General features: G+C 38.4%; 1 protein-coding gene across 3 annotated transcripts in view; it reads left to right on the top strand.

The window, feature by feature from the left end:
• The window catches only part of LOC116528427 (cytochrome P450 2C18), a 104,777-nt gene that overhangs the window by 66,445 nt on the left and 14,464 nt on the right, over positions 1-23,868 (top strand). For 2 of the 3 annotated variants that reach the window (XM_032245656.1, XM_032245655.1), the window contains 3 exons: positions 6,405-6,581; positions 18,169-18,310; positions 21,405-21,592. In XM_032245656.1, coding sequence (XP_032101547.1) covers positions 6,405-6,581; positions 18,169-18,310; positions 21,405-21,592 — 507 coding nt within the window. The remainder of the gene's footprint in view (positions 1-6,404; positions 6,582-18,168; positions 18,311-21,404; positions 21,593-23,868) is intronic. The other variant, XM_032245657.1, reaches the window with a different exon arrangement.

Here is a 23,868-nt window from a genome sequence, read left to right as displayed (position 1 = left end):
ATATCTGTTTTGGTACCAGTACTATGCTGTTTTGGTTACTGTAGCCTTGTAGTATAGTTTGAAGTCAGGTAGCATGATGCCTCCAGCTTTGTTCTTTTTGCTTAGGATTGTCTTGGCTATATGGGCTCCTTTTTGGTTCCATATGAAATTTAAAGTAGTTTTTTCTAATTCTGTGAAAAAAGTTAATGGCAGCTTGATGGGAATAGCATTGAATCTATAAATTACTTTGGGCAGTATGGCCATTTCATGATATTGATTCTTCCTGGATTCATTGATTTTTTTTTTTTTGAAGGGCTTTTTGTGTCGCTTATCTTCTTCAGTTCCGCTCTGATCTTAGTTATTTCTTGTCTTCTGCTAGTTTTTGAAATTGTTTGCTCTTGCTTCTCTAGTTCTTTTAATTGTGAAGTTAGGGTGTCAATTTTAGATGTTTCCCACTTTCTTTTGTGGGCATTTAGTGCTATAAATTTTCCTTTAAACACTGCTTTAGCTGTGTCTTAGAGATTCTGGTATGTTGTGTCTTTGTTCTCATTGGTTTCAAAGAACTTATTTATTTCTGCCTTAATTATGTTATTTACCCAGAAGTCATTCAGGAGCAGGTTGTTTGGTTTCCATGTAGTTGTGCAGTTTTGAGTGAGTTTCTTAATCCTGAGTTCTAATTTGATTGTACTGTGGTCGAGAGACTTTTTTATGATTTCTATTCTTTTGCATTTGCTGAGGAGTGTTTTACATTCAATTATGTGGTCGATTTTAGAATAAGCGTGATGTGGTGCTGAGAAGAATATATATTCTGTTGATTTGGGATGGAGAATTCTGTAGATGTCTATTAGGTCCACTTGGTCCAGAGCTGAGTTCAAGTCCTAAATATCCTTGTTAATTTTCTGTCTTGTTGATCTATGATTGAGAGGGGAGTTTTAAAGTCTTCCACTGTTATTGTGTGGGAGTCTAAGTCTCTTTGTAGGTCTCTGTCTTTATGAATCTGGGTGCTCCTGTATTGGGTGCATATATATTTAAGATGGTTAGCTCTTCTTGTTGCATTGATCCCTTTACCATTATGTAATGTCCTTCTTTGCCCTTTTGGACCTTTGTTGGTTTAAAGTCTGTTTTATCATAGACTATGATTGCAACCCCTGCTTTATTTTTTATTTTATTTCATTTTTTGCTTTCCACTTGCTTGGCAAATCTTCTTCCATCCTTTTATTTTGAGCCTATGTATGTCTTTGCACGTGAGATGGGTTTCCTGAATACAGCAAACCAATGGGTCTTGACTATCCAATTTGCCAGTCTGTGTCTTTTGATTGGGGCATTTAGCCCATTTACATTTAAGGTAAATATTGTTGTGTGTGAACTTGATCCTGTCATTACAATGCTAGCTGGTTATTTTGCCCATTAGCTGATGCAGTTTCTTCAGAATGTTGATGGCCTTTACAATTTGGTATGTTTTTGCAGTGGCTGGTTCCAGTTTTTTCTTTCCATATTTAGTGCTTTCTTCAGGAGCACTTACAAGGCAGGCCTGGTGGTGAAGCTTATGAAGCTTATTTTGGCTGGACGTGAAATTCTGGGTTGAAAACTCTTTTCTTCAAGAATGCCGAATTTTGGCCCCCACTGCCTTCTGGCTGTAGGGTATCTGCAGAGACATCCACTGTTAGTCTGATGGGCTTTCCTTTGTGGATAACCTGACCTTTCTCTCTGATGGCCCTTAACATTTTTCCTTCATTTCAACTCTGGTGAATCTGACAATTATGTGTCTTGGGGTTGCTCTTCTTGAGGAGTATCTTTGTGGTGTTCTCTGTATTTCCTGAATTTGAATGTTGGCCTGTCTTGCTAGGTTGGGAAAGTTCTGGATAATATCCTAAAGAGTGTTTTCCAACTTGGTTTCATTCTCCACGTGACTTTCAGGTACACCAATCCAATGTAGGCTTGGTCTTTTCACATAGTCCTATATTTCTTGGAGGCTTTGTTCCTTCCTTTCATTCTATTTTGTCTAATCTCATCTTCACACTATATTTCATTAAATTGATCTTGAATCTGTGATATCCTTTCTTTTGCTTGATTGATTCAGCTAAGGGATACTTGTGTATGCTTCACAAAGTTCTTGTGCTATGTTTTACAGCCCCATCAGATCATTTATCTTCTCCTCTAAATTGGTTATTCTAGTTAGTAATTCCCCTAACCTTTTATCAAGGTTCTTAGCTTCCTTGCATTGGGTTAGAACATCCTCCTTTAACTTGGAGTAGTTTGTTGTTTCCCACTTTCTGAAGCCTACTTCTCTCAATTTGTCAAACTCATTCTCTGTCCAGTTTTGTTCCCTTGTTTGCGAGAGTTGTGATCCTTTGGAAAAGAAGAGGCATTCAGGTTTTTTGAATTTTCAGCCTTTTTGCACTGGTTTTTCCTCATCTTTGTGGATTTATCTACCTTTGGTCTTTGATGTTGGTAACCTTCAGATGGCATTTTTGCATGGTCATCATCTTTGTTGATGTTGATGCTATTGCTTTCTGTTTGTTAGTTTTCCTTCTAACAGTCAGGCCCCTCTTCTGCAGGTCTGCTGGAGTTTGCTGGGGGTCCACTCCAGACACTTTTTGCCTGGGTATTACCAGCAGAGGCTGCAGAACAGCAAATATTGCTGCCTGTTCATTCCTTTGGAGCTTTATCCCAAAGGGGAACATACCAGATGCCACCTGAAACTTTCCTGTATGAGTTGTCTGTTGACCCTTGCTGAGAGGCATCTCCCTGTTAGGAGACTTGGAGGCAGTCTCCTTAGCAGAGCTTGGGGAGGCAGTCTGTCCCTTAGCAGAGCTTGAGCACTGTGCTGGGAGATCTGCTGCTCTCTTCAGAGCTGGCAGGCAGGAATGTTTAAGTCTGCTGAAGCTGCACCCACAGCCACCCCTTTCCGCAGGTGTTCTGTCCCAGGGAGATAGGAGTTTTATCTATAAGCCCCGACTGAGGCTGCTGCCTTTTTTTCAGATATGCCCTGCCCAGAGAGGTGGAGTCTAGAGAGACAGTCTGGCTACAGGGGCTTTGTGGTGCTGTGGTGGGCTCCACTCAGTCCAAACTTCCTGAGGCTTTGTTTACACTGTGAGGGGTAAATCACCTACTCAAGCCTCAGTAATGGAGGACACCCTTCCCCGCATCAAGTTCCAGCATCCCAGGTCTACTTCAGACTGCTGTGCTGGTAGCAAGAATTTCAAGCCAGTGGATCTTAGCTTTCTGGGCTCCATGGGGGTGGGATCCACTGAGCAAGACCACTTGGCTCCCTGGATTCAGACCCCTTTTCCAGGGGAGTGAATGGTTCTGTCTTGCTGGGGTTCCAGGCACCACTGGGGTACCAAACAACAACAACAACAACAACAACAACAACAACCACAACTCCTGCAGTACCTTGGTGTCTGCCCAAACAGTCACCCAGTTTTGTGCTTGAAACCTAAGGTCCTTATAGTATAGGCACCTGAGGGAATCTCCTGGTCTATGAGTTTTGAAGGCCATGGGAAAAGCATCGTATCTGGGCTGGATAGCACTGCCCGTCATGATGCAGTTCCTCACAGCTTCCCTTGGCTAGGGGAGGAAGTTTTCTCAACTTCTTGTGCTTCCCAGGTGAGGTGATGCCCCACCATGCTTCTGCTTGCCCTCTGTTGTCTGCACCTACTGTCTAACCAGTCCCAATGAGATGAACCAGGCACCTCAGTTGGAAATGCAGAAAACACTTGCCTTCTGCACTGGTCTCACTGGGAGCTGTTGACCAGAGCTGTTCCTATTCAGCCATCTTGCCTCAATCCCAGTCCAAAATTTTGTATGGACCAAGCTGTGAAATGAATGTTTGAAAACTGGAAATTATGTGTAACCTTATGTGGTAACTCTGGAAATCAGAATCTTTCCTCTCTTTAGGGCTTTTTGTTGCCTGTTATAGTTTTTTTTTTTTCTTCCCCTTCTGAAGGCTGTAGCTTTCTTTATTGACTTTTCTAAACTATTTTTGCAAAGTCTGTATTCTTTGTCCTGTGTGGTTTCTGAAGTCTTCTTTTTCGCTTATGTTCAGCTAGTTTTGATGGAAATTTTCTTGAATGTGAAGAGGCAGAAAAGGGACGTATAAAAATATGTTTATATGTATTTATATGTATAAATAATGAAAGAAAGATGGAAGGAAGGAAGGAAAGAAACAAAGGAAGGAAGGAGGGAAGGAAGGAAGGAAGCAAGCTCTTTCAGATTGGCTGGAACACTCCTTTTCATAGCCTTCACTTGCTGCTTAAGCTGAGTCTGGATATCAGCCAGAGGTGAAAGTCTAGCACCTTCTCACATTTTTTTTTGTTAGCTTGTCCTGCTCTGGGCATGTTGATAGCTTTCTAAATTTCTTAGTATATATAGGCACTTTTGAATGACCCAGTTTTCCAAAGAAACTATCTCCCAGCTTTTATTCTCAGGATTTTTGTGCTCTACTGTGTGCCTCAACTATAATCATTTGTCCCAGGTAGCTTTGGGTTGTTCATTTGTCTTAGAAGGCTTTTGAGAAATGTCCATTGCTTTTCTATCCTGAGTGAATTTTGAATCAGGTGAAAAAAAGGTAAGTGCCTCATATTAGCCCATGGTAGTCATCAGACAGGTAAGACAGAGAAACAGAATTATTTGCAAATAAGATATTCTGTGGTCCCTTTAGAACCAGGAACTAGGGTCCTCCACTGGGAATAGGGCTGCTCTTGACAAGATCACTGCCAAGCTGATGAGGGAGGTGGGACAAGGGCAAATAAACATACCACAAAACTTACATATACATCATGGAATACTATGCAGCCATAAAAAGGAATGAGATCATTTCCTTTGCAGGGACATGGATGGAGCTGGAAGCCATTATCATAAGCAAACTAATCCAGGAGCAGAAAACCAAATACCTCATGTTCTCACTTATAAGTGGGAGCTGAACAATGAGAATACTTGGACACAGGGAGGGGAACAATATACACTAGGGCCTGTTTGGGGTTGCAGGGAGGGAGAGCATTAGGAAAAATAGCTAATGTATGCGGGGCTTAATACCTAGGTGATGAGTTTATAGGTGCAGCAAACCACCATGGCACACGTTTACCTATGTAACAAACCTGCACATCCTGCACATGTACCCTGGAACTTAAAATAAAGATAAAAATAAACCCACAGAGGTTTTCTACTATTTTTAAGTTGCCTTTTTTTTTTTTTTTAAATTCAGCTTTTCCTTGTTTGCTATAAACCTTTGACTGCTTTCCAGAGTTCTGTCAAAATTGATTCTGACTTTTTTGTTTGAATTTTTGGGTGTTTTTATGGAGTGGTGGGCCTGTGGATCTGCCTGTTGTGGCAATTTTGCTGGCATTACTCTGTGAAGTCAGTGGTTGAACACCACAGCTTGTCCATATCTTGGCATGGTGGCATTAACATCTGGGAAAGAGATGATTTCTTCATTTTACAGACAAGAAAAGAAATGCCCAAATATAGAGCTGGAATTCAAGCCCATTAGCTTGTGTTTTTTCCACTAAACCACCAAACCCAGTTTCTTGGGTCCCAAAGTCTGTAATTTGGTGACTACCCAAGAGCACACACTCAATGAAAATCGAAGTCCCTTGTTGAAAAGTTGGCATTACTCACAGGCTTTTCCTCTAATCAACATCTAGAGACCTCTTCATGACATTATTTGGCAAAAGGGGATAGTGTTTGGGAGCACAGATGCTTCCAGGAAGCTCTGAATAGGATAGGGGTGTTTAATGCTTCAGCAAGGTAATTAAGGTTAAGATGACAAAATGATGGGGTTTTGGGTGTATGAACCATTAAAAAAATTACAGCTTTGCCCTGTGCTGAGCTAGCATGTCCCAAAGTCTGTCTTTAGAGTTTAAGATAATTGTGTGTTATCTTTACTCACAGAAGTATCTTAACTACTCTGGTGTATAGGTACTTATTCATAAAATTCTGAATTACATTTTATGGTATCTTTTTACTCCTCCCAGTTATAAAAGAGTGATTCCACTTCTGAGACTGCCTGCTAGGAGTAGAAATAGCAGGGAGTGGCTTTGTGATCTATTTCATGTTGTTCAAACTTCCTTTAGCTCTGTTCTTATCTGTAAAATGGGAATTAAAGCAATTCATGGCATTCTGTATTTCAAGGCTGCAGAGAAGAATTAACATAAAAAATGAGATAATTGACATGAAGATATTTTAATATTCCAAAAACAATATATGAGTATAGGAAGTTATCATCTTTGATCCCTTGTTCAGAATTTTCTCCCTAAAATCTTTTTGTCAGTATAGAGGATTACTTTGTATGTACAATCAAATGCTCCTCTTAAAGAGGGAGACAATTTTTAAAAATTCACTCCAGTTTTAAACCAGCAGTTGCCTTACGGTATATGTCTTCATTACATGTGTTTAATTTAATCACTTTTAAAAAAATCTTTAAGGTCTGCAATAATTTCCCGGTTCTCATCGATTATCTCCCAGGAAGTCACAACAAAGTTCTTAAAAATTTTGCTTATGTTAAAAGTTATGTTTTGGAGAGAATAAAAGAACATCAAGAATCCCTGGACATGAACAATCCTCGGGACTTTATTGATTGTTTCCTGATCAAAATGGAACAGGTAAAATGTTATTTGTTTGCCTGTATCTTATGGTTCATTGATTTCATTGATTAGTTCTATACTGATTGCTTATGTGGTGAGGCAAGAAACACTTAACAAGCACTTTAAGTACATATTATGTGTATGGATCTCGCAAAGCACCATGGAGGATTTAGAATTGAATTGTTAAACAATTAGAATATGTCAGCACTATTTTTAGGTACTAATAATTTATCTGAGGGAAGACAGAATGCATACCTCAGATGAAATGGAAATACAAATAAGTTAGAAAATTAAAAACATAGAGCCATAAATTGAAGGTGGACATGGTCATATCACACAGCATATGGGAGGGTGAGATGGAAGGGTTTAACCTAGGTGGGCCTGATGTTTGGTGTAAATCTTAAAATATTTATAATGATCAATGCGGCAGTCAATTTTTTGGTGGGTAGAACAGCTTGATGAGAGGTTCAGAGGTGTGTGGTGGCGAAGAGATGGAGAAGGAAGGCCTAAACTGAATGGAACCAAAAGTAAATTTGGACAAATGTGGAATTGGATGTGTCTGTAACTTGCAGACCTGAATACTGGCATGCAGAGTTTTGATTTGATCAGGTATATGTGTGAGCCCTAATAAGAGTGGGATGCAGATAATTACTAGAGAAAGTAATCCTAGGAGTTGTGTAGAAAGATATGTACAATGAGAATGGAGGTCAAAGACTTGCTATAAGACTTTTCATATCTTTGAAGTGCAGCTTGTTGAAAGTGTGGGCTATATAAACAGATTCTGAAATAAAATCAAGTTGTCCCTTTTGTCATACTGCCAAAAATCTATAGATATTAGTTTCAGTTAGAGGATCAGATGGGAGCTAAATGATAGGGGCTGTGTGGGAAATTTCAGTAATAAGACGAGATATTCTCTTTGATAACTTTAATTGAGGAGGGAAAGATTCAGATTGCGAATTTTAATAGTGGTAGGGTCAATTTGGAAACTGTGTGAGAAGGGTAATACAGATGCCCTCAGGACACTTATATAGATGCAAAGTACTCTTTGAACTGAGAAGAGGCCCAATCCAGAACAAACTGAAAAGAGTTAACTCTAGAGAAGAAAATACTTTCTCTGAGGCCACCATTATTTTATTGAACCATTTCATAGCAGTGGGTGGAAATGCAAAATCAGTCAGTAAGTGAAAATGGCACAGGGTCAAAGAGGCTAATGAAGGTGACTTTCACGAAATTGCCCATGTAATGTCAGCAGGACTGCTCAAATAGTGTGCTCTAGGCCGGGCGTGGTGGCTCAAGCCTGTAATCCCAGCACTTTGGGAGGCCGAGGTGGGTGGATCACGAGGTCAAGAGATCGAGACCATCCTGGTCAACATGGTGAAACCCCGTCTCTACTAAAAATACAAAAAATCAGCTGGGCATGGTGGCACGTGCCTGTAGTTCCAGCTACTCAGGAGGCTGAGGCAGGAGAATTGCCGGAACCCAGGAGGCGGAGGTTGCGATGAGCCAAGATCGCGCCATTGCACTCCAGCCTGGGTAACGTGAGTGAAACTCCGTCTCAAAAAAAAAAAAAAAAAAAATGTGCTCTAGATGGAGTGAAGTGAAGATGAGATAGTTTGAGGAAACTGGAGAAGGGAAGAAGCAAATTATTCCTACACCCCACCTTCTCTGCTGCTAGGTCAATGGTTCTGGTCTAATTAATTTGATAATCTCATTAAAATATGGACACTTTACCAGAAAAATGAACCTATATAAATTCTCCAGTTTTGTACACATTTAGAGGGGTTTCCTTAATGCTATGAAGCCTCTTTGTTAATTCCATGTTAAGGAAAATTGTAAAATCTCTGATATTTCAGTGACCAGTGGCTCTGTCCTCATTACTATATTTAAAAAGCGCATTGTTCCTTTTTACAATCTAGCTTATTTTTATAACATTTTTATTGAGTTTAATTCATATATTGTACTCTCATACATTAAATACAATTCAGTAGTTTTAGTATTTTTCACAGAGCTGTGCAGCCACCACCACAATCAATTTCACAACATTTCCATCACCCCAAAAAGGCAGCCATATGCTTAACAGTCACCCCATACTGGGGGTGGCTCTAGGCAACACTGATATACTTTCTGTCTCTGTAGATTTGCTATTCTAAACATTTCATATAAATGAAATTACACAGTACGTGGTCTTTTGTGTTTGGCTTCTGCCACTTAGCACAGTGTTTTCAAGGTTCATTGATGTAGCATATATCAGTACCTCATTTCTTTATATTTGTTGAATAATATTTGGGTGTGGATATATCATATTTTATATTTCCATTCATTGGTTGATGGTTTTGATTGTTTCTATTTTGATTGTTGCTATTTTGGCTGTTATAAATAATGCTGGTATGGACATTTGTGTATAAGTTTTTGTGTATAGATATGCTATTATTTCCCTTGGGTATATACTTGGCTGTGGAATTGCTAGATCATACAGCAACTCTATGCTTAATCTTTGGAGAAACTGTGGCTAGAACAAAGACCTAAATGTAAGAGGTAAAAATATAAAACTCAGAAAAAAACCTAGGCATGAAATTTGCTGCAGCATTTTGTATTCTCATTACAGTGTTGTGAGGGTTCCTCTTTCTCCACAACCTTGCTAATGCTTCTTATCTTTTTGATTCCAGCCATCCCAGTGGGGGTGAGGTGGGTCCATGTGGTTGGTTTGCATTTTCCTGACGCCAAATAGTATTTTCTTGTGGTTATTGGTCATTTGTATATCTCTTTGGAGAATAGTATATTCGGATCTTTTGCCCATTTTTAAATTAGGTTATCATATAGTTTAAATTATTGAGATGGAAAAGTTTTTATATATTCTAGATACAAGTCTCTTATCAGATGTTATTTAAAGATATTTTCTCCCATTTTGTCAAATGTCTTTCACTTTAATAGTGTCTTTTGAAATACAAGTTTTTAATTTTTGTGAAATCCAATTTATTTTTTTGGTTGGTTGCTTGCAATTTTCTTATCATATTTAAGAAATGATTCCTTAGTCCAATTTCACAAATATTCACTCCAAGTTTTCTTTTAATAGTTTAATAATTTTAACTCTTACATGTAGGCCTAAGATTCACTCTGAGTCAATTTTTGCTGTAGTGTGAGGTATGGGTATAACTTCATTCTTTACATGTGCATATTCAATTGTCCTAGTACCATTTGTTGAAAAGACTATTCATTCCCCATTGAGTGATCTTGGTATATTTATTGAAAATCAGTTGACTGCAAACACGAGGATTTATTTTTAGATTCTCAATTCTATTTCATTGATCTATATAGCTTTTTGTATGCCAGTATAACAGTCCTTTTTTTTTTTTTTTTTTTTTTTTTTTTTTTTGTGAGAGAGCATCTCACTCTGATTGCCTAGGCTGGAGTGCAATGACATGATCTTGGTTCATTGCAGCCTATACGTCCTGGGCTCAGGTGATTCCCCCCCTCAGCCTCCTGAGTAGCTGGGCTTACAGGTGTGTGCCACCACACCCAGCTAATTTATTGTATTTTTAGTAGAGACAGGATTTTGCTATTTTGCCCAGGCTGGTCTCCAACTCCTGGTCTCAAGCCATCCGCCTGTCCTGGTCTCCCGGATTGCTGGGATTACAGGAGTGAGCCACGCACCCAGATGGGGGTAACTTTTATGTGAGTTTTGAAATTGGAAAGTGTCAGTTCTCCAGTTTTGTTCTTTCCTAAGATTGTTTTGGTTCTTAGCTATTTTAGTTATATAAAGTTCCATATGAATTTTATGGTAATTTTGTCAATTTCTATTAAAAAGATAGCAAATATCTTGATATGGATCACTTTGAATCTGCAGATCAATTTGGAAAGTAATGCATTTTAACAATATTAAGTCTTCCAGTAGATGAACATGGGATGTTTTTCCATTTATTTAGATCTTCTTTAATTTCTTCTAACAATGTTTTGTATCAGCTAGCTTAATTTTGGTAGGCTATTTGTACATAACCACTGATTTTTCAAATTCACTTAAACAGAAGGGAATATTAGTGTTGATTTATAAGTGCTCTACTCTCCTTCCTGGCCTTGGTGTAATTTTGAGTTGATAAGCTTAGAAAACTGTGTAAAGCTGTTACCAATGGACATGATTACCTTTGTCTAGCAAGTATACCTGTTGAGAGGGTCAGGTTTGTCTTAGTGCAGTTGATTACATATTAGGCATGCCACAGGTCACGTGGAAATTATAACGGCCTTATTAAATTAATGCTATTCTAGAGGATTGAATAGGAAGAAAGTTTTTTTTATATGTTAATTACTCCCTGTAGTCAATATTTTAAACTGTCCCATAGTTATGGTCAATTTTTTGTCACCTTTTTTCCTCATCTTACACCAGTCTTAGTTGCCTTTGAAGTGCTTTGTTCTTCCACTCTCCATTTTATTATTAATGGCAAAAATTGCAATGACTTTTTCACCAACCTAATATAAGAACTCAAATCATTCAGTCCCTTGTCCTAAGCATCTTTATTGCCCATAGTCTCTCCTTCATCCTGTATAAGTGGCTAATGTCCAAACTCTCTGTCTTCATGTCTGCAGTGTCTCTTCAATTGCTATACTCTTATTCATTCCTGTGCTTCTTTGGATTCATTCAGTTCTTTGTCCTAAGCATCTCCATTACCCTTACTCTCTCCTTCATCCTGTATAGGTGGTTAATGTCCAAACTCTCTGTCTTCGGGTCTGCAATGCTGCTTCAATTTCTATATTTTTATTCATTCCTGTGCCTGTTTCCTAGATCAAGTTGTGTATTACCTCACATCTGGAATACAATAGTGGCTGGCCCCATCTTGTCTTTGTCAGTCTGTTCTCTTTCTCCATAATCTTGGATGTGCTACCATGTTTTGCACATTTCTAAGTTCATAATGAGTCTGCAGGCAATATTAACAATATTAAGTCTAACTACATTCTTTTTTTTTTTTTCTTCTCAGTTGGTCTTGCTCTATCACCTAGGCTGGAATGCAGTGGCGTAATTGTGACTCACTGTAGCCTGACCTCCTGAACTCAAGTGATCCTCCCACCTCAGCCTCCCTAGTAGCTGGGACTGCAGGTGCACACCACCATGCCCAGATAATTAGAAAAAAATTTTTCTAGTGATAGGGTTGCACTGTGTTTGTCCAGGCTGGTTTGGACCTTCTGAACTCAAGCAATCCTCCTGCCTCAGCCTTCCACAGTGCTGGGATTAAAGGTATGAGCCACTGTGTCCAGTCTAGATTACTTATAATTTCTAATACAGTGTAAATGCCATGTAAATGGTTGTTATACTGTATTTTTTTAGGGAATAATAACAAGAAAAAGAAATCTGTACCATGTTCAGTACACTATTTTTTTTCTGAACTTTTTTCTTTTCTTTTTTCTTAGGAGCAGAATCTTGCCCCATTGCCCAGGCTGGCGTGCAGTGGTGTGATCATAGCTCACTGCAGCCTCCAACTCCTGGGCTCAAGCAATTCCTCCACCTCAGCCTCCTAAGTAGCTGGGACCACAGGTGCACACCACCATGCCCAACTAATTTTGTCTTTATGTAGAGATGGGGTCTTTTTATGTCATCTAGGCTGGTCTTGAACTTCTAGGCTCAAGCGATCCTCCCATCTTGGCCTCCCAAAGTGCTGGGATTACAGGCATGAGCCACCTCACCTGGTCTCTTTTTCCAGTTTTTGTTGATTTAAGTTTGGTTGAATCCATGAATGTGGAATCCATGGATAGGAAGGTGGATTGTCCTCTATTATTAGCTATATTCAGTTGGCTGTGCAATTTATTATTTTCAAAAAGAGATCAGATTTACTCCACCATTCTAACTGAGGCTTTATACCCTTTGACTATCATCTCCTTTTTCCCTCCAACTCCCCAAGCCCTCTGGTAATCAGCATTCTACTCTCTGCTTCTTTGAATTTAGTTGTTTTAGATTCCACATGTAAGTGAGAATATATGGCATTTGTTTTTCTGTTCCTGACCTGATTTATTTAACAGCATAATGGTCTCCAATTCCATCCATGTTGTCACAAATAACAGAATTTTTTCATTTTACGGTTGAATAGTATTCCATTGTGTATATATACCAAATTTTCTTTATCCATTTATCTACTAATGGACACTTACACTGGTTCTATATATTAGCTATTGTGAATAGTGCTGCAATTTACATGGGAGAGCAGATATCTCTTTGACATACTGATTTCAAATCTTTTGGGTAAATGCCTATAAGCTGAATTACTGAATCATATTGTAATTCTATTTTGTTTTTTCGAGGAACCTTTATACTGTTTTCCATAATGGTTGCACTAATTTACATTTCTATCAACAGTGCACAAGTGTTCCCCTTTTCCACATCTTCACTGACACTTATTTTTTTCTCTTTGATAATAGCCATTCTAACAGATATGAGGTGATAGTTCATTGTGTTTTTAATTTGTACCTTTCTAATGATTGGTGATGTTGAGGATCTTTTTCCTGTATCTCTTAGTCACTCATGTCTTCTTTTTTTTTGGAGACAGAGTCTCACTCTGTCACCAGGAGCCAGGCTGGAGTGCATGGCATGATCTTAGCTCACTGCAACCTCTGCCTCCCTGGTTCAAACAATTCTCCTGCCTCAGCTTCCTGAGTAGCTGGAACTACAGGCACGTGCCACCACGCCCAGCTAAGTTTTGTATTTTTAAGTAGAGACGGGGTTTCACCATGTTGGCCAGGATGGTCCCGATCTCTTGACCTAGTGATCCACCCGCCCCAGCCTCCCAAAGTGCTGGGATATCAGGAGTAAGCCACCGCACCTGGCCCATATGTCTTCCTTTTACAAATGTTCATTGAGATTCTTTGCCCATTTCTTAATTGGATTATTTGTTTTCTTTCTATGGAGTTAAGTTCCATATACATATAGTATTTTTTTTTTTTTTTTTTGAGACTGAGCCTCATTCTGTTGCCCAGGCTGGAGTGCAGTGGTTTGATCTCAGCTCACTTCAACTTTTGGCTCTGGGGTTCAAGCAATTCTCCTGCCTCAGTCTCCCTAGTAGTTGGGATTAGAGGTGTGTGCCACCACACGTGGCTAATTTTGTATTTTTAGTAGAGATGAGGTTTCACCATGTTAACCAGGCTGGTCTTTAACTCCTGACCTCAGGTTATCCACCTGCCTTGGCCTCTGGAAGTGCTGAGAGTACAGGTGTGAGCCATCGCACCCAACCCTTTTATATATTTTGGATATTAATCCATTATCAGATATATGGTTTACAAATACTTCTCCCAATCCATAATTTATCTCTTCACTATGTTGTTTCCTTTGCTGTGCAGAGGCTTTTTAGTTTGACATAATCCCATTTGTCTATCTTTGCTTTTGCTGTTCTGCTTTTGGGGTAAAATCTAAACAATTATGGCCCAGGCCAATGCCATGTAGTTTTTCCTCAATCTTTTCTTCTAGTAGTTTACAGTTTCTGGTCTTTAAGTCTTTGATCCATGTTGAGTTGCTTGAGTATGTGGTATGAGATAAGTGTTCAGTTTTATTCTTTAGCATATGAATATCTGGTTTTCTCACCATTTATTTAAGAAACTATCTCTTTTCAATTGCATATTCTTGGAACCTTTGCCTAAAATCTGTTGACTGTATTGCATGGGTTCTTTTTTGGCTCTTTATTTTATTCTGCTGGTTGATGTATCCATTTTTATGCCAGTACCATGCTGTTTTAAATACTATTAATTTGTAGTATAGCTTGAAATCAGGTAATGTGATGCCTCCAGCTTTGTTCTTTCTGCTTATGATTCCCTTGGTTATTTGGGTATTTTTGTGGTTCTATATGAATGTTTTTGGGATGACTTCTGTATCTATGAGAGATAACATTGAAATTTTGATAGGGATTACAATGAAATTATAAATTTCTTTGGATAGTACGGATATTTTAACAATATCAACTCTTCCAATCCATGTATATGGTATCTTTTTAAAATTTGTGTCTTCTTAATTTTTTTTTTTTTTTTTTTTTGAGATGGAGTCTCACTCTGTTGCCAGGCTGGAGTACAGTGACACAATCTTGATTCAGTGCAACCTCTGCCTTCTGATTTCAAGCAATTCTCCTGCCTCAACCTTCCAAGTAGCTGGGACTACAGATGTGTGCCCAGCTAATTTTTAGTAGAGAATGGGGTATTACCATGTTGGCTAGGATAGTCTTGATCTCTTGACCTCATGATCTGCCTGTCTCAGCCTCCCAAAGCGCTGAAATTATAGTCGTGAGCCATTGTGGCCAACCATCTTCATTTTTTAAATTAATGTTTTATATTTCTTGGTGCCTTTCACTTTTTTGGTTAAATTTACTTTTAAATACTTTATTTCTTTGATGCTATTGTAAATGGGATTGTTTTAAAAATTCCTTTTTTATTTTTATTTTATTTATTTACTTTTTTGAGATGGAGTCTTGGTCTGTCGCCAGGCTGGAGTGCAGTGGTGCAATCTCGGCTCACTGTAACCTCCCCCTCCCAGGTTCAAGCCATTTTTCTGCCTCAGCCTCCTGAGTAGCTGGGACTACAGGCACACACCACCACGCCCAGCTATTTTTTTTTTTTTTTTTTTTTTTGTATTTTTAGTAGAGACTGTTTCACCATGTTGGCCAGGATGGTCTCGATCTCTTGACCTTGTGATCCTCCCACCTTGGCCTCCCAAAGTGCTGGGATTACAGGCATGAATCACGGCGCCTGGCCAAAATTTCTTTTTTATATCATTTGTTGTTAGTGTATAGAAACACTGCCAATTTTTGTGTGTTGATTTTGTATCCTGCAACATTACTGAATTTAATTATTTGTTCTAAGAGTTTTTTGGTGATATCTTTAAGGTTTTCTATATGTAAGATCATGCCATCAGCAAACAGACAATTTTAATTCTTTTCTTATTTGGATAACTTTCATTTATTTTTCTTGTCTAACTGCTCTGGCTAGTACTTCCTGTACTATGTTGAATTAAAGTAGTGAGAGTGGGCATCTATATCTTTTCCCTGATCTCTTTCCTTCAAATTTCCACTACTGAGTATAAGGTTAGCTGTGCACTTGTCATATATGGCCTTTTTTATGTTGAGGCTAGTTAGAAGTTCCACTGTCAGCAGCAGCTGTTTGCAGAACATGCTACTAAGTCTCGTCTAGGAAGAAACTTGGACTTTTGAGTTTTATCCCTTTCTCTTCTCTGATCCCAGAGAATAAAATCTCTGGAAGTGCTTGTGAACCAACATAATACTGGTACTTTTTTCTGTGGTCTAGAGAGAGACTCCTGTATACTTAGTCCCCTCTGCTCCCAGATTTGGCAAGTTAAGTGCATAGCTGTGGGGAATCTTAGAGTTAGGATGTTAATATGTAGTCTAAACCCTCATTTCCCCAGGGAGAAGCTGGGTGTTGGGGATTCTTTCTCAGTTGTATGGTGTAGTGCCTGGGTCAGGTTGGTGCTGTAGCCTTTTCTTGCCAGTATGTGGATATTTTCTTTGTTGCTCAGTACATAGAAGTCTTTCAACTTGTTTCAGACTTTCTCTCAGAGAAAATTGATCTGTGAATAGATGTTTATTTCGTATATCCTTGGGTGTAAGGAGAGACTGGAGCCTCCTATTCTGCAATGTTGCTATTGCGATACTGAGAATTGCAAATCTTTGATTCTGACTTATAATGTATTTTTGTCCCTAATTTACTTATTTCCATTTCTATCAATGAAAATTGTGTGTATACAAACAAGAAAAAACCAATTAACATGGCTTAAACAAATAATGTATTGATTTATTTCACTTACAGGGTGTCATGTTGGGCAGTGCAGAAATAGTACTGGAGCTCTGAAGCATCCTAGAACCAGGTGGCTGCCATTCTTGATCCCCACTTAGAACATGAACCTTCATCTTCATTATTTTTTTTGAGACAGGATCTCTCATTGTCATCCAAGCTGGAGTGCAGTGGTATGAACATGGTTCACTGCAGCCTTGACTTCCTGGGCCCATGTGATTCTCTGTATCAGCCTCCCATGTAGCCGGAACCACAGATATGTGCCATTTACTTGGTTAATTTTTTTTTTTTTTATAAAAAGGAGTCTCACTCTATCACCCAGGATGGAGTGAGTGCAGTGATGCAATCTTGGCTCACTGCAACCTCCGCCTCCTGGGTTCAAGTGATTCTCATACCTCAGCTTCCTGAGTAGCTGAGATTACAGGCACATGCCCTCACACTCGGGTAATTTTTGTGTTTTTATTAGAGATGAGGTTTCACCATGTTGCCCAGGCTGGTCTTGAACTCCTGCCTCCAGATGACCTACCTGTCTCAGCCTCCCAAACTGCTAGGATTACAGACATGGGCCACCACAACAGGCCAATTAAAAAATTTTTTTTAGAGACGGAGGGTCTCACTTGTGCCCAGGCTGGTGTCAAACTCCTGGGCTCAAGTGATCCTCGTGCCTTGGCATCCCAAAGTGTTGAGATTACAGGCATGAGCCACCACAGCTGGCCTTGTTATGATTCTTTTTTTTTTTTTCGCATTTATTTATTTTATTGCATTTTAGGTTTTGGGGTACATGTGAAGAACATGCAAAATTGTTGCATAGGAACACACGTGGCAGTGTGATTTGCTGCCTTCCTCCCCATTACCTACATCTGGCATTTCTCCCCTTGCTATCTCTCCCCAGCTTCCCACCCCCCACCCTCCCTCCCCTATTTCCCCCCAACTGACCCCAGTGTGTAGTGCTCCCCTCCCTGTGTCCATGTGTTCTCATTGTTCAACACCCGCCTATGAGTGTGAACATGCGGTGTTTGATCTTCTGCTCTTCTGTCAGTTTGCTGAGAATGATGGTTTCCAGGTTCATCCATGTCCCTACAAAGGACCCAAACTCATCGTTTTTGATGGCTGCATAATATTCCATGGTGTATATGTGCCACATTTTCCCTATCCAGTCTATCGTTGATGGGCATTTGGGTTGGTTCCAGGTCTTTGCTATTGTAAACAGTGCTGCAATGAACATTCGTGTACACGTGTCCTTATAGTAGAACGATTTGTAATCCTTTGGATATATACCCAGTAATGGGATTGCTGGGTCAAATGGAATTTCTATTTCTAGGTCCTTGAGGAATCACCACACTGTCTTCCACAATGGTTGAACTAATTTACACTCCCACCAACAGTGCAAAAGTGTTCCTATTTCTCCACATCCTCTCCAGCATCTGTTGTCTCCAGCTTTTTTAATGATCGCCATTCTAACCGGCGTGAGATGGTATCTCAGTGTAGTTCCAAGGTGATGTCTATACCACTTCTACCTTCGTATATGTGTTTTAAGTAAAAAGGAGAAAGAGAAAGTACCATCAGCAGGTTCCTGCTTATATATCATAGACAGGAAATACGTTACATGACTAAAACAGTTCCAAGAGATACTGGGAAATGTAATTTTTAGGCAAGCCATGGATAAGCGGGAATGGAAAATGAAGTATTTTACATTCTCTGCCACATTGTGCAGTTGTTGTAGTTTTAATACTCCCCTCTCTAGTTGCCAAATTTCCCTATCTTTAGAACAACCTGATATATTTTGGAATTTAATATGCTGGCAAACTATCAAATAATTAAATGATGAAATAATTTTTAGGAAAAGCACAATCAACAGTCTGAATTTACTACTGAAAACTTGATAGCCACTGTAACTGATGTGTTTGGAGCTGGAACAGAGACAACAAGCACCACTTTGAGATTTGGACTCCTGCTCCTGCTGAAGTACCCAGAGGTCACAGGTATGATGATGTATGGTAAGCAGGGTGATTTTCAGAAATGTTGTTGGAAAGACACTGCTATTGCTCTCCATCTTGTTTCTCTTAGAGAAGCTTCATTATTGAAATTTCCATGCCATTGGCTGTAAGTTGTCTAAATATGATGAAGGGATAAGAATGAGACAAATTTTCACAGTAGGAAGAGTGACTAAGAGAAGTGAAAAGAGTGTGATCAGCAGCAAAAGTTGCAAAGCACTGGATTTTAGTGACAAATTACTCTGAATAAAGTGTCTAGATTTCATTGGAGAGGATTTGTAACAGGCACAGACATCACAAATTGGTCTAGGATTGTATGTTGGTTTTCTTAAGAACAGACCACTTTGTTGTGGTTTCATTTTTGAAATGAATAGAAATTTTATTTCACTAAAAGGCATGTTTACAAAATTCAATTTTCCAGTAGAACAGACCACTTTGAGAGATAGGTATGCATTTTTTTTTGACATGGAGTCTAGCTCTGTCACCCAGGCTGGTGTGCAGTGGCTAGATCTCGGCTCACTACAACCCCCGCCTGCCGGATTCAAGTGATTCTCCTGCCTCAGCCTCCCAAGTAGCTGGGACTACTGGTGTGTGCCACCATGCCCAACTAATTTTTGTATTTTTAGTACAGATGGGGTTTCATGATGCTGGCCAGGCTGGTCTCGAACTCTTGACCTCCTGATCTGCCTGCTTAGCCTCCCAAAGTGCTGGAATTACAGGAATGAGCCACTGTGCCTGGCTGGTATATTTCTATTTCTATAGACTTAGGGGTACAAGTGCAATTGTGTTCATGAATATATTTCATAGTAGTGAAGTCTGGGTTTTTAGTGTAACCATTGCTTGAGTAGTGTACATTGTACCCACTAGGTAGCATTTCATCCCTTACCTCCCTCCTCACCTCCCGTCTTTTGGAATCTCCAGTGTCTATTATTCCACTCTGTATGTCTCTGTGTACTCATTGCTTAGCTCCCACTGATAAGAGAGAACATGTGGTTTTTGCTTTTCTATTTTGAGCCTTTTCACTTAGGATAATGTCCTCCATTTCCATCCATGTTGCTACAAAAGACATGATTTTATTCTTTTATATGCATGGTGTGTGTGTGTGTGAGACACACCATAGACTACTAGATGCAGATTTTTACACTGCACACATATGATTTTAATCCAGTCATCTGTTGATGGATGCTTAGGTTGATTTTATGAATTTGCCTTTGTGAATAGTACTGCAGTAAAAATATGAATGCAGATGTCTTTTTGATAAAATGATTTATTTTATTTTGAATAGATACCCAGTAGTGGGATTGCTGGATCAAAGGGTAGTTCTATTTTTAATTCTTTGAGAAGTACTATTTATTGAAGTGTATAGTGAATATTCTAGAAATTTGATGAGATAGCCTGAGAAAATCTGCATAGTCTGGCAAGTATTTTAAATGCTTAGGTTTATAGTAATGGTATATGCTATTTAAGCACAAAATGTGCCTAAGGGAATTTCATTATCAAAATCTGCATCTAGAAAAATGGTGCTTGTTAATATTTTTTCTTAGGGTCAATAGTTTTATCTTTACAAGCAACTCTTTTTCTTCAAATTTTGTATTTATTTATCTATAAGCAGATTCTGGTTCCACCTAGCATATTAACCACGCTTGTTTTTCTGGGGTCAGAGTCACATTGAAATGATGATAAATTTATTACAAATGAGAATTGTTCCTGTTAAAGTTGGAATACAGGACTACAGGAAACAACCGTCAAGTCTGTATTAAACTTCTGAGACACACAGAGCAGGTAGAAGGCTGATAACCAATTTGGCAGGGAGATTGAAGTTGCAACCTAAGGGTCATAAGAATTTGTGTTGCTATAGTCCCTATAAGGCTGAGTATTCAAAAGAACAAAGACCCAAAGAACATAGAGGTAGAATGATGCAGAAAACAGAAAATTCTCCCTGTTTACATTCTCTCCACAACTCCATTTGTCGATTAATTGTTTTTCCCCACAGAAAAGGGAGGTTCACTCTCTAGAGAAACCGAACCTAAGAGGCTCACTCATGGAAAACAGACAGAGACAGGGAAAGAGTGAGGGGTTAAGGAAGAGTCCACTTGAATTCTAAGGCCTTTGGCTCCTTTCTCCATCTTGTTCCTAAAATTCAGCAGCCAGATGTAAACTCTGGAGAACAAGTAGTAGCATCAGTGAAAAGACCTCAATTTTTCACCATTTAGATAGAAAATTTTTACCAAATGTCCAGCAAAGTAAATGAAATGAAAATATTCATCCAAGACACCAGGCCATGGAATTTTAGAACATCAGAGTTAAAGGGAAAGTCATAAAAACATTCAGAGATAAATTAGGTCACATATAAAGGATCAGGAATCAAAATGGCATTAGAATTCTCAAGAGCAGCTGTTATCTTGTGTATTTATAGATAATATTTTCAGACCTGCAGGTTGGCAAAAAAATTGTACCCTCTGTGTTTATTTTTTTAGAAAGATACTGGAGGATATTTTCCACCCAAATGTCTGAAACCAAGTCAGAGACAGTCATGGGCTGCAAGCATTAGGAGATCTCATGTAGGAGGATGGAAGTGTCAGGGAGGCTGCTGGATACCAGGCATAGAAAACAAATGCCTTAGAATACATCAGATGAATAATGGAGGTGTAAGGGAAGACATCAAGAACAAAGAGAAGTTGATTGGTTACTTGTTTTTTTGTTTTTTTTTTTACTTGTTTTGATCTGTTAGTAGATCTATATGTATGGTTTTAAAACTTTATATATTATTCTCATAAAACACTAATTTGATTTTTTTCTTTCTGCAAAGACAGTAATTTCTTGAGATTATAATGTACTATTTATATTTGTACTGATCCTGTATGCTAATATGTAGGTGTTTACAGATTTATCTTAATTCTTAGCTTGTAGGAGAGTTAGATGTATCTATAATGTAATAATTTCCTAAGTCTAGGTGTACTTTCAGTCCTATAATTTAATAGTGATGTTGGGACCCCTTCATTATGCTTCACGTAACCTGAATTTCTACAACAAATATGCCATTTTTCTCCTTTTCCATCATTTCTTACTTGTGTCTTATCAGCTAAAGTCCAGGAAGAGATTGAACGTGTGGTTGGCAGAAACCGGAGCCCTTGCATGCAGGACAGGAGCCACATGCCCTACACAGATGCTGTGGTGCATGAGATCCAGAGGTACATTGACCTCATTCCTACCAACCTGCCCCATGCAGTGACCTGTGATGTTAAATTCAGAAACTACCTCATCCCCAAGGTAAGCTTGTTTCTCCTGCACTACACCTCCATGCTCTTGAAGTCCCCAAATTCATAGTATGGTCCCAATCCCCTAACAACACACAATGAGAGAAGTGTGAAAGTCATATTTGGGGCAGCTTGATGGACTCTGCTGTTTCCATTCCAATTTGGGCCTATGAAGGTTTATAACAGGTCTTGGTATCTGGCAGTGTATGGTCTTCCAAATTTGTTCTGCTGCTTTAATAACTTTTTTTGTGGCTATTCTCAGGTTTTTACATTTCCAAATAAATGTTTAAAGTATCATTTTGTCAATTTCCCAAAACACTGTGCTGGGATTTTTATCATGGTGACATTAAAATCTTCAGATCAATTTATAAATAATTGAAGTCCTGACATGTTGAATCTCTCAATTCATGGATATGATTATGCTCTTAATTTATTTGGGCTTTCTTCTATTTTGTCAATAATGTTTTGTTTTCAGTTCAGTGGCTTTCACATGTATTTTTTTCTGAAATAAATGATACTTTTGATGTAATTGTAAGTTGTATATATAATATATAATATAAATATATATATATGAAATAAACATATATAATATTTAAAGAACTATATTTTCAAAACGGATTCTTGCTATGTTGCCTAGATTGAGCTCCAGGGCTGAAGCAATCCTCCCACCTCATCATCCTGAATAGCTGGGATTAGAGATATGTGCCACTGCATCTGACTTTTAAATAGTATACTTTAAAAAAATGCCTTTCCATTTCTTTGTTTCTGGTATACAGAAATGTAATTGACTTTATTATTTTGATGACCTTACATCAAGCACATTTAGTTAGTATTGCTAATTTTTTGTTTGTAAATCTATTTGTAATTCCTATGTATTCTGTGATCTACTTTAATAATTATTTCTTATTTTTTAATTCTTATAACTCAATTTTCTCTGTATTGCTTTATTTCACTGGTTAGGGCAGTGTTGAATAAATAATGATAGTCAGCATCCTTGTTTCATATATGATGTTCCGGATGGGTGGAGGTTTAACATCTCACCAGTGAGAATGATGTTTTATGTATATTTTGCCACTAAAAAATCAGATTAGAGAAGATTGCCTTCTTCTCTTTTGACGATTTTTTTGGTCATGAATATGTATAGAATTTGATCAAATGGAGTCTCTGCATCAATTAATATGGCCATATATTTTGGTCTGCCTGTATATATACACATATACATATAATATGTTAATTAAAATACACACAAATGCACACAGAGAGACATAGACAGCTGGGTTTTATTTGCTATATTTTTTCAGGATGTTTGAATTTACATTTATAAGAGACATTGGTTTGCAATTTTTCTTCTTCAAAATTCAGATTTCTGATATTGAGGAAATGTTGGCTTCATAAAATGAGGAAGGTAATGTTCCCTACTGTGTTTATTTTTATAATCTTTTCTCCCTTCTCTATTCTTGTGCTCACTTAGCTCTGTCTTTGGAGTGACTCATAAGTTTTGGTTAAGTGCCAGTTATGACATATGAAAAAATGCACCATAGCAATCAGGCAAGAAAAAGATATAAAGACTATTCAATTAGGAAAGGAGGAAGTCAGATGGTCTCTATTTGCAGACAACATGACTGTATATTTAGAAGACCCCATCGTCTCAGTCCAAAATCTGCTTAAACTGATAAGCAACTTCAGCAAAGTCTCAGGATACAAAATCAATGTGCAAAAATCACAAGCATTCCTATACACCAATAACAAACAGAGAGCCAAATCAAGAGCTAACTCCCATTCACAATTGCTACAAAGAGAATAAAATACCTAGGAATACAACTAACAAAGGAAACAAAGGACCTCTTCAAGGAGAACTGCAACCCACTGCTCTAGAAAATAAGAGAGGGCACAAACAGATGGAAAAACATTCCATCCTCATGGTTAGGAAGAATTAATATCATGAAAATGGCCGTAGTACCCAAAGTAATTTATAGATTCAACACTATCCCCATCAAGATGCCTATGATCTTCACAGAACTGGAAAAAAACCATCTTAAACTCCATATGGAACCAAAAGAGAGCCTGCATAGCCAAGACAATCTTAAGCAAAAAGAACAAAGCTGGAGGCATCACACTACCTGACTTCAAATTATACTACAAGGCTACAGTAATCAAAACAGCATGGTACTAGTACCAAAACAGAAATATAGACAAATGGTACAGAATAGAGGCCTCGGAGACAACACCACATATCTACAACCATCCGATCTTTGACAAACCTGACAAAAACAAGCAATGGGGAAAGGA

Source organism: Sapajus apella, unplaced genomic scaffold (assembly GCF_009761245.1).
Source record: "Sapajus apella isolate SASKATOON/1434 unplaced genomic scaffold, GSC_monkey_1.0 scaffold58, whole genome shotgun sequence".
NCBI lineage: Eukaryota > Metazoa > Chordata > Mammalia > Primates > Cebidae > Sapajus > Sapajus apella.
The sequence above is the reverse complement of the archived record's forward strand: the minus strand, read 5'-3'. Positions and strand labels throughout refer to the sequence as shown.